The sequence below is a fragment of the Heterodontus francisci genome, chromosome 17 (assembly GCF_036365525.1).
Source record: "Heterodontus francisci isolate sHetFra1 chromosome 17, sHetFra1.hap1, whole genome shotgun sequence".
NCBI classification, from domain to species: Eukaryota; Metazoa; Chordata; class Chondrichthyes; order Heterodontiformes; family Heterodontidae; genus Heterodontus; species Heterodontus francisci.
Genome location: NC_090387.1, coordinates 65745188 through 65764489, shown reverse-complemented (window position 1 = coordinate 65764489; position 19302 = coordinate 65745188). Strand labels below are relative to the sequence as shown.

General features: G+C 43.4%; 1 protein-coding gene across 2 annotated transcripts in view; it reads right to left on the bottom strand.

Moving 5' to 3' along the window:
• LOC137379210 (tubulin polymerization-promoting protein family member 3-like) overlaps positions 1-19302 on the bottom strand; it is a 65936-nt gene that overhangs the window by 25409 nt on the left and 21225 nt on the right. For both annotated transcript variants that reach the window (XM_068049926.1, XM_068049925.1), the window contains one exon: positions 2107-2260. In XM_068049926.1, coding sequence (XP_067906027.1) covers positions 2107-2260 — 154 coding nt within the window. The remainder of the gene's footprint in view (positions 1-2106; positions 2261-19302) is intronic.

Here is a 19302-nt window from a genome sequence, read left to right as displayed (position 1 = left end):
GGGATGTTAATGCAGCATCATCAGCAAAGAGGAGTTCCCTGATGAGGACTTTCCGTACTTTGGTCTTCGCTCTAAGACGGGCAAGGTTGAACAACCTGCCATCTGATCTTGTGTGGAGGAAGATTCCTTCTTCTGAAGACTTGAACGCATGTGAGAGCAGCAGTGAGAAGAAGATCCCAAACAGTGTAGGTGCAAGAACACAGTCCTGTTTCACGCCACTCAGGATAGGAAAGGGGTCTGATGAGGCACCGCTATGCTGAATTGTGCCTTTCATATTGTCATGGAATGAGGTGATGATACTTAGTAGCTTTGGTGGACATAGTCCATAGCCCATAGTCTGCCCTGAATCAAGCAACCCATAGGGACCCTGAGTCTTACACTCCCACAGTGGCAATACACTCCAGGTGATTCAGTGGCAGGCAGGAACATTTGGTAAATCATTGCAAACTGCACAGGAGCAAGTGGAGAGGGACTGGAGAAACCCTAATCTGTTGGCTGGAGGGTATCTCAAAGGTATCATGGGCCACAGTGTGATTTGCCAGATAGTCAGTAGTGGAGCCAATCTTTACTCAGTCTTACATTTACAGAGTTAAACATTACAAGCATATACCTCCTAACTCAACCACATCGCAATTTCAAGTAGTGTCTCTTTATACATGCTCAAGTGAAACCCTGGTTAATGCCCACGACCTACATAAAATTAAACACAAATAATATACAATTATAACACAGTTCCAATAGTAAGCCTTACTCTTCTGGTAGCTATCTATAAAGTCCTCTGGTTTTTGAAATAGAAACAGAACTATTGATTGCTAAAAACTAAAGGAATACTGAAGCTATCATGGTAGAAAACATTAGTTTGTATGATTCTGTACATATGCTCATGTCCTAGCTGTATGGTGAGCACAGATTGGTGGTCAGACCAATTTTACCTCCCTGATCCCTGATGAATGAAAAGACCATACACCAGAGCCCAGTGAAAGTCTGGAACTGAGATGTTGGGCTGGATTTTGTGTAGGAAACAGGGCTCCCGAAGCCGGGCTGAAAAGGTAGAGGAAAACCCACCTCTGCATTTTCATGGCCCCCCCCCCCCTCGGAGAAATCCTCCGGTGTTTTTAAATGTAAGTTTTAGGAGACGGGACCCCTGTCCCTGTAAAGAAGGGCATCCTGCTTCCATGATCTGCCGGCCAATCAGAGGGCCGGCAGCTCAGCAGTATTGGCAGCGTCACTGGGAGCGGTGGCCATTGCTGGTACTGCAGAGGCCTCGGACCCAGTCCCAGCGGTGGAACCCCAGACAAGAGGTGGGTGAGGTGGGGTCACCAGGGCCAGTCTGGATGGCCCCAGCATGGGGGAGCTTAGGGGTGGTCTTGCGATCCAGGAAAAGGGAGCCCTGGGGGGGTGAATTGGTTCCCGGTGGGGATTCCTCCATGGGCCACAAATTGCCCACAAAGGAGGGACCCTCCTCCCCACAAGCCTGCAGGGAGGGGGCCTCGTTTCACAAGTCGTCTGGCCTGTGTGGCGGAGGTCCCCGCCGCCACTAGAAAGATCCCAGCGGTGGCAGAAAGAGGCCTTTAATTGGCAATTAATAGTCCACTTAAGCTCCTCAATTGGCCTCTGGCCCAATTTTCCTTGAAGCATTGCCCCCTCTCATATGCCCCCATGATGCCAGGAGGGTGATGACCCTTCACACTGCCCAATCACTTACTGCCCTTTTATTGGGCTGAGGTAATTCCCTGGGGCAGCCATGACTGGCTCCCCGCTGTGTACCCACCTCCCTTCACCTGGTCTGCTCCAGACAATGTGTGCAGTCCATGCGGCCCAACAAAAATCTCAACACTCCCCCATTAATGAGCTCTTAATAAGCTCCTCAATCGTGTTAATTGGCCTTAATCTGGGAACCCACCCTCCCCTCACCCTTGTGAACATGGCTGGTGCCTGGACCCAAAGATCCAACCCTCTGAGTTCAGGAATATTAAATCAAAGTTGAGCAACTCAGTACACTGAAAATAGACAAAGGAAACTGATGGAATCTGAATGGAAGTTTTAAACACAAATGATGTGATTCCAGATCTGAGGTATGGATTCAGATTGGCTTAACATGCTTACCGTCACTCCAACATTGGATGGATCTTTTCCAGCAATCAGAGCATAAATTGATTCGAGTGCCTCTTCTTGACTTTTGCCTTTAAATCTCTTTGGAGCGAGTTCTGCCAGAGCCATTTTAAACTCTTCAAAGTTGATTACTCGAGCTGACTTGGATCTGAAATTAAAATATGAGTTGATTAACCCCCTCTATTCACCTTCTAAATAATACAAGCTGGGCTAACGTTATTCTTAGCACCAGCATGTGACCTATGGCACATTTTTGGTATCTTTTGCATTCCATGCCTGGGATGCTTTTCTGGAATTGGGAATCCCGGAAGTATGAGCATCCCGAACATCTGCAGATTTTAACTGCGGGACGGCTTTAGATTTTTTTCTGCCAGTTTCCTGCCCACAGCCAGCCTGAATGAAGGCCTAGCGGGCAGGAAATCCTACAACACAAGGTTGCACCTGAGAATGGCTGACAGCAAGTGGTTCTGGTGGGGGTTTGTGAGAGATTATTGGGGGTGGGGGGGGGGGTGGGGTCCAAGAATTCTAATCAGGGGATGGAGTACATGGTGGTCCAGAGGGAGAGACAGAAGTTCGTTATGGGTTCTGATAGTGTGGGGAGAGCAGACAGATTGCAGGAGGCATTTATTAGATAGCTTATTGGGCCTGGAGGAAACAATCTTGCTCCTCCTGGCCCACAAGCAGTGATGTAAAGGCAGTTATCTCATGGATTAAGTCCTTCTGACCTCCTTTCACCTGTCAGGTTTCCCAAGGCCTGGGAAACCCAGCTTCCTGAGGTTAAAGATAGAATCACTGCTAAAATTAAGGCATGCAGCCTCACTAAAATACGTAAATAACCAACCTGCTTCCTACCAGCAGATTAGATTCCCACCTTCCATCCTGCCTCTGTTAAAATCAGAACTGAATGGATTCAGGGTGGGTTGGGTTCCCGCTTCCAAATTTTTGAACTTTAACCTAGTCATAGAGAGATACAGCACTGAAACAGGCCCTTCGGCCCACTGAGTCTGTGCCAACCATCAACCACCCATTTATACTAATCCTACATTAATCTCATATTCCCTACCTTCCCACTACCTACACTAGGGGCAATTTACAATGGCCAATTTACCTATCTACCTGCAAGTCTTTGGCTGTGGGAGGAAACCGGAGCACCTGGCAGAAACCCACACAGTCACAGGGAGAACTTGCAAACTCCACATAGGCAGTACCCAGAACTGAACCCTGTTCGCGGGAGCTGTGAGGCTGCAGTGCTAACCACTGTGCCACCCTCTGTCCAGACCTCAACCTACCCATTTTTGGGAGTTAAAGATACAGCCCATTAACTTGCTGTTGTTACGGCCGACCACTCCAGTCAAAGCCCTCAATCAAACTATACGATTCTGATTATGTTGCGAGAAACGCACTGTTAATTCAATCCCATCCCTCCACAGATCACCTAACATATTATGTTAAACTCTCCAATTAAAGAAAGACCCAGCCAAATTGTACCATCTATTAACCCCCGAATGAGGCTAACCAAAGCAGGTATCTTTAAATCAACAAATTAACTGTTTAAATAGAAAAACTAAATTCTTAAATATTACTAAGACATAAACAACATTTAAAATAGAAAAAATTAGAGTCCTTGCAAATTTACAGTCCAATGTTGCTTGACGTCTTCACAGCCGTATGATGCGGAAAAAAGGTTCTTCAACAGTAGAACAGTTCATAGTCTAATTCCAGCAGAAAGTGATGTTTTCCTTCTCCAGTGATGAATTTCCACAATTAACGACTAGCAAACACTTTTTAAGTGAATCAATTTGGCTTTAGAATTTTGAGGCTTAAAAAATATAGTCACTGTTTAAATTCTTCCTTCAGTTTAAATTATCAGAGATCTCTCCTTTCAGGTGCTAACACACAGCTGTCTGTCTGTTTCCTCTGTTAGAACAGCAGGCTGTTTGTACTACAAGCCAGTTCAAAATTAAATTCTAACAAATTTATCTCTCGATGCTCAGTCCAAGTGGCTGTATCCAAGGTAACAAGAATGTACCCTTTGAATCTCAGTCACCAAATGGCTGTATCCAAGGCAATGAGAATGCAACTTCTTGGTAACTCCTGAGGCCTGCTTGTTCTTAAAGCATTACTGATCCTTTGTGGTCTTAAAGACACACCAAATATTTCCCGGAGAGAAAAAAAAAACACAGGATCATGACACCCCTATCCCTGGAGGAATGAAATGGTATTCCTGGAATGCATTTCATTACAATGGGTAAAACAAATATAAATTGAAAAAATGCTAACACATTTCTTCTGCATTTACAGGCATATACTTTTCTAAAATGTTAAGACTACAGCAACAAGTTCCACCAGAAAATTTCAACTTTAAATTTTCAAAACGTTGTCCCAATTAATCCATTTCAAATTTCCAAGCATAGTTTTCCAATTGTTTTGTGTTTTCCCTCCAAGTGTCCCTATTTTCCATCACCTCAGCCAGGTGAACTGCACAGCTAGGAGCACCAAACACTACTGGGTTTACTAAACTCTGAGAAGTTTCTCGAGTACCCCTTAACCTATGTGGCATAACTTGACACTGGAAAACCCTATCTGGTGTAACAGAAGCTGATTTTTTCTTACCCTGGGGTGTCAAAGGAATTTGACAGTATCTCTCCAACACATCTGAATCTTTAAGACACATTGTGTTGCCCACTCTGTCCTTACAGTCCTTTAAATGAGAATTTGGGTAGAAATCTGCCTTCTTTACCACAGTGACTTTTCTATTGTCTATGCAAGTTTGAGCCGTCCCACCAGGTTTAGACATCAAGATCATCTGAGAATTCCAGCTGTCCTGACTAGGTTCAACGAAGCTGCTCTTCAGCATGCATTGTACCTCCGCTTCCACTTGGGCCTGTCTGTCTGGACCTAAACAACAAGGATGTTGTTTTAAAGGAATGGCTCCCCCTATACCCACATCATGTGTGGCTAAGGTTGTACATCCTGGCTTATCCCTACAAACTTTTTGAAAAGTTATGAAAAATTAGGACTTCACGCTGTTTTGCTCTAAGTGTAAAAGCCTATTGTTTAATTTTCCTGGCCATTCTGTATTTGCTAATTGGATAGTTGGAGGTTCAATCTGAGAATTTCCTAGGCCTACAACTGTCTCATCCTCACTATCCTTTTCCTTCTCAACAGTCCCGATTACCTGACATACCTGTACTGGCTTCTCCTCCTCCCTGCGGTAATATTGTTTGAGCATATTAATGTGACACAGTGGGTTCTTCTTCTGGCCATCAGGGGTGTCAATCAAGTAATCTACCTCACCCACTCTTTTGATCAGTCTATATGGGTCACTGAACCGTGCTTTGAATGGTTCTCCTTGTGATGGTAACAACACTAATACTGCATCCCCCGGTTTTATGGTTTTCCCACCATTTGAAAGGTATGGCACACCCTACAAGATTGTCTCACATACTTTGTAAGACCTGGCCAGTAATAATGTTTGCTTATGTGTGATTTGAATTCCCCTATGTCCTGCAAAAGGTATGTTGTGTGCTAGCCTTAATAATCCTTGTCAATATTTAGGTGGTTACTTATCTGTTCAACAACTGTCCAGGCTTTGTCAGCAGGTCTATGAGGCAGTCTCCATTTCCTCCTCAAAACCCCGTTTGCCATATAATAACCTTCCAGAACTCCTTTCACCTCAGATTCTGACAGAGCCGTCTATACTATTCAGTATATCTCTGGATCAGCTTGCTGTGCTGCAATGATAGACGATCTGTCAAACAACTCATTTGGATTATCTAAATGCCCAAATGAGGTTTCAGATGCTTGGCTATCTATTTGTGGTACCCCTTTTACCTCCGACAATGGATCCTGTTTAGCCATTGCTCGGGTAACTATACACGCAGGAAGTATTCCCGGAACTTGTTCCTGTAAATACTCCATTTCCTTAATTGCACTTGGTTCCTTTGTAACTATAGGAGAAACTGATATTTTTGATCCAGCCAAATCATATCCAAGGGGTAGATCAGCGCCCTTTACTGGTAAACTGTGGACAACACCTACAGTTACTATCGCAGATATTAAGTCACTCTCTAGACATTCTTTATACAAAAGTATGGGTATACACACCCCACCAATTCCATTAACTAAAACTTTAGTGTTCAAGGCACTTTCTGGTGGAAACCTTACATCTTTCCCCAGCAAGAGTGTTTGGGTTGCTCCTGTGTCTCTGAGTATAATGATAGGTTTTCCTGCCTCACTTAGAGGATACAGAGTTACTCTCCCCTTTGACAAAAATTCAAGAGAACTCTCAGGTATTTTATTCTTAACCTCTACACTCCTTTTAGTTTTAGTATCTGGTTTCACATTCACAGCTGTCGTTACAGCTATAGTCTGGTCTGCTATACTCTCAGTCAGAGTCTTTTCCTCTGCACTAACTTTGCATACCCCAACAGGTCCTATGGGTTTACTTCGCAATTTCCAGTACTCCGAACGAAGATGACCCGTTTTGTTGCAATGATAACACTTTGGCTTGTGACCCTCACTTCTACCCTCAGCACATTCCTTTCTGATCTAAGGAGGTGATCCTGGGGCATTCCCAGCTGTTCCTTCTTGTCCCCGGCTACTTGCCCTCCTTTCACTCTCCCACTTTCTATCCTTCACAGGCTTATGGGGGTGCTGGACAAAATAGGTTGACTTATTCACAAGCTCAAAATCATCAGCAATCTCTGCTGCTTGCCTAGCTTTCAAAACTTTCAGGCTATCTATATAAGTTCTCACTACTGAAGGATTGGAGTTTTTAAATTCTTCTAAAAGAATCAATTATCGAAGGTTCTCATATGTGGTTTCTATCTTTAATGCCTGTATCCAAAGCAAATTCATTTGCTTCACCCTCTCAAATTCTAAATATGTCTGCCCAGCCAATCTCCATAGTTCCTCAACTTCTGACGGTAAGCTTCAGGGACTAACTTATATGCAGCGAGAATAGCCTTTTTTGCCATCTCTTAAACTGCATAAGCCTCTTCAGGAAGCATGGCATAAGCTTCATGAACTCTGCCTACCAGCCTGCCCTGAATAAACAATGTCCAGCTTTCTTTCAGCCATTTCATCTGTTTGGCTATTTTAAAAAAAAATATGAAAAATGCCTCTACATCCCATTCCTTGAACTTAGGAAGAGCCTGTATAAATTTAAACAACTTCTCGCTGGGTCCTGATCTGAACTCAAATTCTTCCTGACCCGAATTTTCCCTGGATTCAAGACTATCCTTTTGTCTTTGTTCCATCTCTTTTAACTTAAATTCCCTGTCTTCTCTTTCACTTTCTCTCCAAAATGCTCTCACGTTCTCCCTTTTCTCTTTTCCCAATTCAAGTTTTCTTAATGCTATTGCTTTTTCTTTTTCCTTTTCCTCTTTTTCCAATACAAGTTTTCTTAATTCTTTTTCTGCTTCAAGTTTTTTTCATTTCTAACTGAATCCTAGCCAATACCACTGCATCACTCTTGGACCTACTACCTTCATGTCTCTCATATTCCCTTTCTTGTTCCTCGTATTGCCCTTCATCTTTATCATCATCATCTTCTACTAATTCCAAATGTTTGGCTATCATGCCAATTATCCCTGCTTTTTTGGCACCTAATTTCAATTCCAACCCCAATTTCACTGCCAATTCTTTTAATTTGTTCTTACTTAAAGTTATCAAGTCACTTAGGGAAACATTCTGCTTTCCCAAAAATTCTACCACAACCACTAATGCCATTACGATGGTATAGACTGTACCTTATTATACAAGAGACCTGGTTCTTTTAATTTCTTTGTAATTGGCGTTAGATTTAGATCCCAACAATCGAGTTTCCAATTGATGTGACCCCAGACTCGGGAGCAATTAATATGATGCCAAAGGCAAGACCCAAATTTAAATATGTTATCCCAGTGATGAGTAATTAATATAATTCCAAATGCAAGCCCTCCAAGTTAGTCTGATTCTAATCCCAGATGCAAGCCTACGAATTAAGATATGATTCAAATGCAAGTGAGTGCCCAATTAAGATATGATTCAAATCCCAGATGGAAAACACAATTAATATATGATTCAAATCCCGGACGAGCCCCCAATTAATATTTTACAACTGACTACTCCAGTCAAAGCCCCCAATAAAAATATAGGATTTTGATTGTGGTGGGAGAAACGCACTGTTAATTCAATCCCTTCCCTCCACAGATTGCCTAACATATTATGTTAAACTTTCCAATTAAAGAAAGACCCAGCCAAATGTTACCATCCCTATTAAGTCCTGAATGAGGCTACCCAAACTAGGTGTCTTTAAATCAACAAATTAACTGTTTAATTTGAAAAACTAAATTCTTAAATATTACTAAGACATAAACAACAATTAAAATAGAAAAAATTAGAGTCCTTGCAAATTTACAGTCCAATGTTGCTTGAAGTCCTCACAGCCATCCGATGGGGAGAAAAGGCTTTTCAACTGTAGAACAGTCCATAGTCTAATTCCAGCAGTAAGTGATGCTTTCCTTCTCCAGTGATGAATTTCCACAATTAACAACTGGCAAACACTTTTTAAATGAATCAATTTGGCTTTAGAATTTTGAGGCTTAAAAAACATTGTCACAGTTTAAATTCTTCCTTCAATTTAAATTATCAGAGATCTCTCCTTTCAGGTGCTAACACACAACTGTCTGTCTGTTTCCTCTGTTAAAACAGACTGTTTTCACTATAAGCCAGTTCAAAATTAAATTCCAACAAATATATCTCTCAATGCTCAGTCCAAGTGGCTATATCCAATGCACCCTTTGAATTGTAGTCTCAGAATGAGAATGCACCTTCTCGGTGCTGCTTGTTCTTAAAAGCAGTACTGATAATTTGCTGTCTTACAGACACACCACATATTTCCCGCAGAGAAAAAAAAGAAGGATCATGATACTGTATACAGCATCGCTCCACGAGATGCATCTGGTGCTCACATATAATGGACTAGATTTTATGCAGGAGGTGGGGCTTCCGGCGTCAGGTGGAAAAGTCAGGGGGAACCCCACCTCTGCAGTTTTTCTGACCCCCTGGAGCGATCCTCTGGTCTTTTGGGGTCAAAGTTTAAGGAGGTGGGATCCTCGTCCCTTTAAACACAATAGGGACGGACACCCTGCCCAAGGAGCTGCTGGCTAATCATAGAGCAAGAAGATCAGCAGTATTGGCATTGCCACCGGGAATGGTGGCCACTGCTGCTACTGCTGAGGCCTCGGATTCAGGCCCAGCGTTGGAAACCCGGTCCCCAGGTAAGTGTGCCAGGGTTACCGGGGTCATTCTGGAAGGCCCCGGCAAGCGGGGAGGTGTGGGGTGTTGGACATTTGGCCCAGGAAGGGGGGATCCCAGTGGGTGTCCTCCGTAGGCCACAAATTGCCCACAAAGGAGGTACCACCCCTGCCCAAGCCTGCACGGAGGGCACTTCATTTTCCAAGGTGCCCTCCCCATGTGGCAGAGGCCCCCGTGCCACTGGTAAGATCCCAGCGGCAGTGGGAAGAGGTCCTTATTTGGCCTCTGGGCGGGAAGGCTGTCATCGGTCTATCCCGCCCCCGGGAGAATTGGAACCAGAATTCCCAGCGTTGGGTTCCGTGGTGGGCGATTCTGCCCCGCTTCTCTGGCCCCCTGCCATGAAATCTGCCATTGGGATGAGTACAAAATCCGGTCCAATGTAAATCAGGTTGATGTAGGCATGGTGTGGATTTTCAACACACTGCCCGGAGGACTGGTGTGACGGATCAGCCGCCCATTCTTGAAACAACCCAATTTTCATTGCTCTAAAGGATGGCTGATGCTGAATGTCAATTTTAGTCCAGATGACAAGTTATAAACCTACCCCACAAGTGCGGGAGGGGTGGGGGACAGAATCAGCACATGAAGCATCCAGAATATGACATAGTGACAGAATGTCTGAAAGTAGCTGCAGTGGAAGCAAAAGATCCAGTAGAAATAGATTATGATTATCTATTTATGATGAACAAGGTGCTTGAAATGATGAAAAAACTTTCAGGACTGTAGCAAGTGGTCTTGAGTTAGCATGATCTCAAAAAGGGAGAGCAATGCAGTGAAACAGCATAAAGCATTAGGGCTACAAATATTTGGTCTCGTCATGTGATGTATATAAATCTTGCATAGGGACATGTTAATCAAAAAAAGACAAAACTTTCAGGTTGCATTGGTGGATTATTTTACTTTAATATTTTCCGCATTTACTGCCCAACTAATTTGCTCCTGTTCTTTCTGGCTATGTACTTTATCAAAGCCTTTGGCTTACTGATGTTAACAGATAGGTAGTGTTTAAAATTCTTATGGAGGAGCAAAGCCATTTGACCCACCCATGAAGAAATACCCTGCGGTGCCTATAATAGCATGTCAAGTGTGGCTTACTTGGTAGCACTCTCACCTCTAAATCACAAGGCTCTGAGTTCAAGTCCCACGCCAGGGCTTGAACACAAAAATCAAGGCTCCAGTGCAGTACTGAGGGAGTGCAGTACTGTTAGAGGTACTGCCTTTTGGATGAGATATTAAATTGAGGCCCCATCTGCTTGCTTGGGTGAATGTAAAAGATCCTATGGCACCTATTTCAAAGAAGAGCGGGGGAGTTATCTCAGGTGTCCTGGCCAATATTTATCCCTCAATCAACATCACACAAACAGAGTATCTGGTCATTAGCAAATTGTTGTTTGTGGGAGCTTTTGTGTGCAAATTGGCTGCCACATTTCCTACGTTACAACAGTGACCACACTTCAAAAAGTACTTCATTGGCTGTAAAGTGCTTTGAGACATCCAGTGGTTATGGAAGGCTCTATCACATGTGTAGGAAGTGTGTCCAGTTCCTTCAGTTCAAGCTCAGGAATTTTGAGCTTGACAGGCAGCTGGAGTCACTGCAGAGCATCAGGGAGCAGGAGAGTTTCCTGGATCATACTTTCCAGGAGGTGGTCACCCCACAGGTAGTAGGAGTTCAGGATGGTAGGTGAATGGCCAACCAGAAGAGTAGGAAGGGGCAGGAGATGCAGGAGTCTTTGGGGTGTGTGCCACTCTCAGGCACTCAGCATTGCTGACTGCTGGGAGTGGCGATACCTTGAAACAATGTAGTCCAGACCATGGCACCAATGGACAAGGGACTGTACAGGAGGGAGCAACAAAGTGTAGAAATACAGTTATTATAGGAGATTCTATAGTCAGGGGAACAGACAAGCATTTCTGTAACCGTTATCGGGAATCCGGCATGGTGTGTTGCCTCCCTGGTGCAGAAGGACATCATGGTGAGGGTGCAGAATATTCTGCAGGGGGAGAGGAGAGAGCCAGAAGTTGTGGTACATGTTGGTACCAATGACGTAGGGAGGGCAGCTGTTGAAGTCCTACGGTCAGATTTTCAGGAGCTAGGGAGGAAATTAAAGAGTAGGACCTCAAAATTGGTAATCTCTGGATTACTCCCAGTGCCATGTGCTAGAGAGGGTAGAAATTGGAAGGTAAGGTGGATCAATGCGTTGCTTGAAGCAAGATGGAGGAGGGAGGGCTTCACGTTCTTGGGGCATTGGGACCAGTTCTTTTGAAGTTCCATTCAAAGGGAATGGATTGTACCTCAACAGGACTAGGACCAACGTCCTTGCAGGGAGCTTCAATAGTCTGGTTGGGGGGGATTTAAACTAAATTAATAGGGGAATAGAAGTAGAAAAGAGGAATAGGTGCATAATGTGAGAGTATTGGACAGTACCAGAGAAGGGAATAGTTCCACATTAGATTGGTACGGACTGAGAAGGACTACGAGGAATGCAAAACAGGATTGCAATGCACGTATGTAAACTCACAAACTATGATGAATAAGTTTGGTGAGCTAGAAGCACAAATAGCTGTGTGGGAATATGAAGTAGTGATGATGTAGTGGTAATAATGGAAACGTGGTTTAAAAATGGCGATGGCTATACAAGGATATAAAGTGTTCAGAAAAGATAGAGAAGGATAAAAGGGAGTTGGGTGGCAATACTGATTAGGGAAGACATTGTAGTGTTGGAAAGGGGATGTCTTTTAGAAACGGCAAGGACGGAATCCATGTGGGTAGAGTTGAAAAGCAAAAAGGGGATGATCATACTCAGCATATTCTATAGGCCTCCAAATAGTGAGAGAGATCAAGGAGCAAATCTGCAGGGAAATCACAGAGATGTGCAAAAATTATAGAGTGGTGATATTGGGGGACTTTAATTACCCAAATATCGATTGGGATAACGTTACAGTAAAGGATAAGGAGGGGGAGGGATTTCTGAAATGATTTCAGGGGAACTTCCTTGATCAGTATGTTCTCGGCCCAACTAGAAAGAAGGCATTGATGGATCTGGTGCTGGGAAATGAGGTGTGCCAAGTGGATCAAGTGCTTGTGGCGGAACACTTGGGTAAGAGTGATCATTGTATTCATAAGGTTTAGATTAGTAATGCAGAAAAGCAAGAAACAATATAATGTAGATTGGAAGATAGTGAATTTCAATGTGATGAGAAGGAATCTAGCCTGGGTAAAATGGAACCAAAGACTGACAGGAAAAACTGTAATGGAACAATGGGTTCTTTAAGGAAGAGATGCTTCAGTTACAGGCTAGGTATATTCCAACAAGGGCGAAAGGTAGAACCAAAAACAGGGCTCCTTGGATGATGAGGGAGATAGAGATTACAACGAAACAAAAAACGGTGTATGATGCATGTCAGATGAATTCTTCAAATGAGAACCAGGGCAATACAATAAATTTAGAGGGGAGGTGAAGAGGAAAATAAGACTGGCAAAGAGAGAATATGAGAGTAGAATGGCAGTTAACATAAAAAAAGAACCCAAGTGGCATGTAAATAGGAAGTGGGTAGTAAGAGGCAGAATGGGGCCTATTAGAGACAAAGAGGGTAATATATGCTTACAGGCCCAGGGCAAGGCTAGAATACTTAATGTGTACTTTATATCAGTGTTTACTAAGGAAGAGGAATCCGACAAAATATTGGGAGAAGCGGAAAGAGTAGAGGCAATGGATAGGGTAAAAATTGAGAGGGAGGAGGTACTGGAAAGACTGGTTATGCATAGAGTAGATAAGTCACCTGGTCCGTATGGATTGCTAAAGGAAATGGAGGGAGGGATAGCTGAAGGGCTTGCCATAATCTTGCAATCTTCCCTAGATACAGGCGAGGTGCCAGAGGAATGGTAAGTGGCAAATGTGACACCCTTATTCAAGAAAGAGTGTAAGGACAGTCCTGGCAACCACGGACTAGTTAGTTTAACATCAGTGGTGGATAAGGTTTTAGAAACAAACTAAAACTGCAATTCTAAATGCATATGAGTTAGTACCTGAAGCATATAGACAGAAATTCAGAGATATCAGGAAAAGACCCACCCATACTTAGATTGAGTTCGAAAGAATTAAACACATAGCATATAAACATAAACATATAGCATAGAGGAATTTACAGAGATTGGCTGGGCAGACATATTTAGAATTTGAGAGGGTGAAGCAAATGAATTTTGACCGTTGGATATGGGCATTAAAGATAGAAACCACATATGAGAACCTTCGAGAATTGTTTCTCTTAGAAGAGTTTAAAAAATCCAGTCCTTCAGTAGTGAGAACTCATATAGATAACCTGAAAGTTTAGAAAGCTAGGCAAGCAGCAGAGATTGCTGATGATTTTGAGCTTGTGAATAAGTCAACCTATTTTGTCCACCACTCCCATAAACCCGAGGATAGAAAGTGGGAGAGTGAAAGGAAGGCAAGTAGCTGGGGACAAGAAGGAACAGCTGGGAATGCCCCAGGATCACCTCCTGAGGTCAGAAAGGAATGTGCTGAGGGTAGAAATGAGGTTATCATTGCAACAAAATGGGTAATCTTCGTTCAGAGTACTGGAAATTGTGAAGTAAACCCATAGGACTTGTTGGGGTACGCAAAGTTAGTGCAGAGGAAAAGACTCTGACTGAGAGTATAGCAGACCAGACTATAGCTGTAACGACAGCTGTGAATGTGAAACCAGATACTAAAACTAAAAGGAGTGTAGAGGTTAAGAATAAAATACCTGAGAGTTATAATGAATTTTTGTGAAAGGGGAGAGTAACTCTGTATCCTGTAGTGAGGCAGGAAAACCTGTCATTATACTCAGGGACACAGGAGCAACCCAAACACTCTTGCTGGGGAAAGATGTAAGGTTTCCACCAGAGAGCCCCTTGAATGCTAAAGTTTTAGTTAATGGAATTGGCGGGGTGTATATACCTGTACCTTTGTATAAAGAATGTCCAGAGAGTGACTTAATATCTGGGATAATAACTGTAGGTATTGTCCACAGTTTACCAGTAAAGGGAATTGATCTACTCCTAGGAAATTTGGCTGGATCAAAAGTATCAGTTTCTCCTATGGTTACAAAGGAACCAAGTGAAATTAAGGAAATGGAGCAATTAAAGGAACAAGTTCCAGGAAAATTTCCTGCATGTGTAGTTACCCAAGCAATGGCTAAACAGGATCCACTGTTGGAGGTAAAAGGAGCACCACAAATAGATAATCAAGTATCTGAATCCTTATTTGGGCATTTAGATAATCCAAATGAGTTGTTTAACAGATCATCTATTATTGCAGCACTGCAAGCTGATCCAGAGATATATCGAATAGCACAGATGGCTCTGACAGAGGCTGAGGCGAAAGGAGTTCTGGAAGGCTATTATATGGCAAATGGGGTTTTGAGGAGGAAATGGAGACTGCCTCATAGGCCTGCCGATGAAGACTGGATTATTTGCAACAATCTCCAGCCCGAAGTGCCGAGTTGATGATCCATCTCAGCCCCTTCCTGAAGTCCCCAGCATTACAGATGCCAGACTTCAGCCAACTCGATTCACTCCGCGTGATATCAAGGAACGACTGAAGGCACTGGATACTGCAAAGGCTATGGGCCCTGACAATATTCTGGCAATAGTACTGAAGACCTGTGCTCCAGAACTTGCCGCACCCCTAGCCAAGCTGTTCCAGTATAGCTACAACACTGGCATCTACCCGGCAATGTGGAAAATTGCCCAGGTATGTCCTGTACACAAAAAGCAGGACAAGTCCAACCCAGCCAATTACTGCGCCATCAGTCTACTCTCAGTCATCAGTAAAGTGATGGAAGGTGTCATCAACAGTGCCATCAAGCAGCACTTGCTTAGCAATAACCTGCTCAGTGATGCTCAGTTTGGGTTCCCCCAGGGCCACTCAGCTCCTGACCTCATTACAGCCTTAGTTCAAAAATGGACAAAAGTGCTGAACTCAAGAGGTGAGGTGAGAGTGACTGCCCTTGACATCAAGGCAGCATTTGACCAAGTATGGCATTAAGGAGCCCGAGCAAAACTGGAGTCAATGGGAATCAGGGGAAAAACTCTCTGCTGGTTGGAGTCATACCTAGCGCAAAGGAAGATGGCTGTGGTTGTTGGAGGTCAATCATCTGAGCTCCAGGACATCACTGGAGGAGTTCCTCAGGGTAGTGTCCTAGGCCCAAATCATCTTCAGCTGCTTCATCAATGACCTTCCTTCAATCATAAGGTCAGAAGTGGGGATGTTCGCTGATGATTGCACAATGTTCAGTACCATTTGTGACTCCTCAAATACTGAAGCAGTCCGTGTAGAAATGCAGCAAGACCTGGACAATATCCAGGCTTGGGCTGATAAGTGGCAAGTAACATTTGCGCCATACAAGTGCCAGGCGATGACCATCTCCAACAAGAGAGAATCTAGCCATCTCCCCTTGACATTCAATGGCATTACCATCGCTGAATCCCCCATTACCAACATCCTAGGGGCTACCAATGACCAGAAACTGAACTGGAGTAGCCATATAAATACCATGGCTACAAGAGCAGGTCAGAGGCTAGGAATCCTGCGGTGAGTATTTCACCTCCTGACTCCCCAAAGCATGTCCACCATCTACAAGGCACAAGCCAGGAGTGTGATGGAATATTTTCCATCTGCCTGGATGAGTGCAGCTCCAACAACACTCAAGAAGCTCGACACCATCCAGAATAAAGCAGCCCGCTTGATTGGCACCCCATCCACAAACATTCACTCCCTCCACCACCGACACACAGTGGCAGCAGTGTGTACCATCTACAAGATACACTGCAGCAACGCACCAAGGCTCCTTAGAGAGCACCTTCCAAACCCGCGACCTCTACCAGCTCGAAGGACAAGAGCAGCAGATGCATGGGAACATCACCACCTGCAAGTTCCCATCCAAGTCACACACCATCCGGACTTGGAACTATATCGCCGTTCCTTCACTGTCGCTGGGTCAAAATCCTGGAACTCCCTTCTTAACAGCACTGTGGGTATACCTACCTCACATGGACTGCAGCGGTTCAAGAAGGCAGCTCACCACCACCTTCTCAAGGGCAATTATGGATGGGCAATAAATGCTGGCATAGCCAGTGATGCCCACATCCCATGAACGAATAAAAAGAAGTTGTTGAATAGATAGGTACCGCCTAAATATTGACAAGGATTATTAAGGTTAGAACACAACATTCCTTTTGCAGGACATAGGGGAATTCAGAAGACCAAATCACACATAAGCAAACATTATTACTGACCAGGTCTTACAAAGGATGTGAGACAATTTTCTAGGGTGTGTCACACCTGTCAAATGGTGGAAAAACCACAACCTACCATAAAACCAGGTGATGATGTATTATTGTTGTTACCGTCACAGGGAGAACCATTAAAAGCACGATTCAGTGGCCCATATAGAGTGATCAGAAGAGTGGGTAAAGTAGATTACTTGATTGACACCTTTGATTGCTGGAAAAGGAACCGGTTGTATCACATTAATATGCTCAAACAATATTACCGCAGGGAGGAGAATAAGCCAGTCCAGGTATGTCAGGTAATCGGGGCTGTTGAGAAGGAAAAGGATAGTGAGGATGAGGCAGAAGCAGGCCTAGGAAATTCTCAGATTGAACCTCCAACTATCCGATTAGTGAACACAGAATGGCCAGGAAAATTAAACAATAGGCTTTTACACTTAGAGGCAAAACAGCATGAAGTCCTAACCAGGGTTTTCACAACTTTTCAGAAAGTTTGTAGGGATAAGCCAGGATGTACAACCTTAGCCACACATGATGTGGGTATAGGGGGAACCATTCCTTTAAAACATCATCCTTGTTGTTTAGGTCCAGACAGACAGGCCCAAGTGGATGCAGAGGTACAATGCATGCTGAAGAGCAGCTTAGTTGAACCTAGTCAGGACAGGTGGAATTCGCAGATGGGCCTGATGTCTAAACCTTGTGGGGCGGCTCAAAGTGGCATAGACGAGAGAAAAGCCACTACGATAAAGAAGGCAGATTTCTACCCAAATTTTCATTTAAAGGACTGTATGGACAGAGTGGGCAACACCATGTGTCTTAAATAGACAGGTGTTGGAGGATACTGTCAAGTTCCTTTGACACCCCAGGGTAAGAAAAAATCAGCTTCTATTATACCGGACAAGGTTTTCCAGCGTCCAGTGATCCACATAGGTTAAGGGGTACTCAAGAAACTTCTCAAAGAATAGTGAACCCAGTAGCGTTCAGTGCTCCTAGCTGGCTGAGGTGATGGACAATAGGGACCCTTGGAAGGAAAACATGAAACAATTGGAAGACTATGCTTGTAAATTTGAAATAGGTTAACCTTTCAAAAATTTAAAGCCAATATGTTCTGGTGGAACTTGTTGCTGTAGTCTTAACATTTTAGAAAAGTGTATGCCTGTAAATGCAAAAAAAAAGTGTTAGTGTTTTCTTTCCAAATTTGTTTTTTTTTACCCATTGTAATGAAACGCATTCCAGGATTGGCGTTTCATTCCACCAGGGTCGGAGGTGTTATGATCCTATAGTTTATTTTTCAGGAAGAATGTGGTGTGCCTTTAAGGCTGGAAAAGGGGCTGTACTGCTTTAAGATCCAGCAAGCGCCAGGAGTTAGAGAAAGTGCATTTTGGTTGCCATTGGATACAACCATATGGAGAGGGAACCAACCCGCTTCAAAAATGCATCCTGGTTACCTGGCAACAGCCATTCAGAGACCAAGGACCGGATCTCCAATCTTGCAATTATCTTTTGAACTGGCTTTTTAGTTGAAACAGACTGTTCTAACTGAGAAACAGACTGACAGCTATATGTTAGCACCTGAAAGGAGCGCTCTCAGACCATTTAAACTGAAGAAGAGAATTTAGTCTGTTTATTTATTATTCTCTCTCAAAATTCAAAAAGCCAAGCCAAAACAGAGTTCTCTGATAATTTAAATTGAACGAAGGAAAGTTAGACTGTGACAGTCTTTTATCCCTCAAAATAAATTCTAAAGCCAAATTGATTCATTAAAAAAAAAGTGTTTGCAAGTTGTTAATTGTTGAAATTCATCGCTGGAGAAGGAGCAACTATTTCGACTTCTGAATTAGACTACGGACTGTTCTATTTTTCTATTTTAAATGTTGTTGATATCTTAGTCGTGTTTAAGAATTTAGTTTTCCTAATTACAAAGTTAATTTGTTGATTTAAAGGCACCTGGTTTGGTTAGCCTCATTCGGGGGTTAATAGAGGGTATAATTTGGATGGATCTTTCTTTAATTTGCTAAGTTTAAAATATATGTTAGGCGACTGTGGAGAGATGGGATTGAATTAACAGTGCGTTTCTCCCACCACAATCAGAATCGTATATTTTGATTGGAAGCTTTGACTGGAGCGGTTGGTCATAAAAGCAAACAATGCTAGCTGTAGCAGTTGTGAGTGCCATGTGTACAATTCCTTCTTAGAGTCATAGAGAGATACAGCACTAAAACAGGCCCTTCGGCCCACTGGGTCTGTGCTGACAACAACCACCCATTTATACTAATCCTACATTAATCCCATATTCCCTACCACATCCCCACCATTCTCCTACTACCTACCTACACTAGGGGCAATTTACAATGGCCAATTTACCTATCAACCTGCAAGTCTTTGGCTGTGGGAGGAAAAGGAAGCACCTGGCGGAAACCCACACGATGACAGGGAGAACTTGCAAACTCCACACAGGCAGTACCCAGAACCAAACCCGGGTCACTGGAACTGTGAGGCCACTGTACCGCCCCACTTTTTTTACTTACTTTTTTTTCTTTTTAAACCAAAAAAAAACAAACAGCAGTTGAAACTAAAGAACTCAAACTGAAGAGATATAAAAATTGACTTTTCTT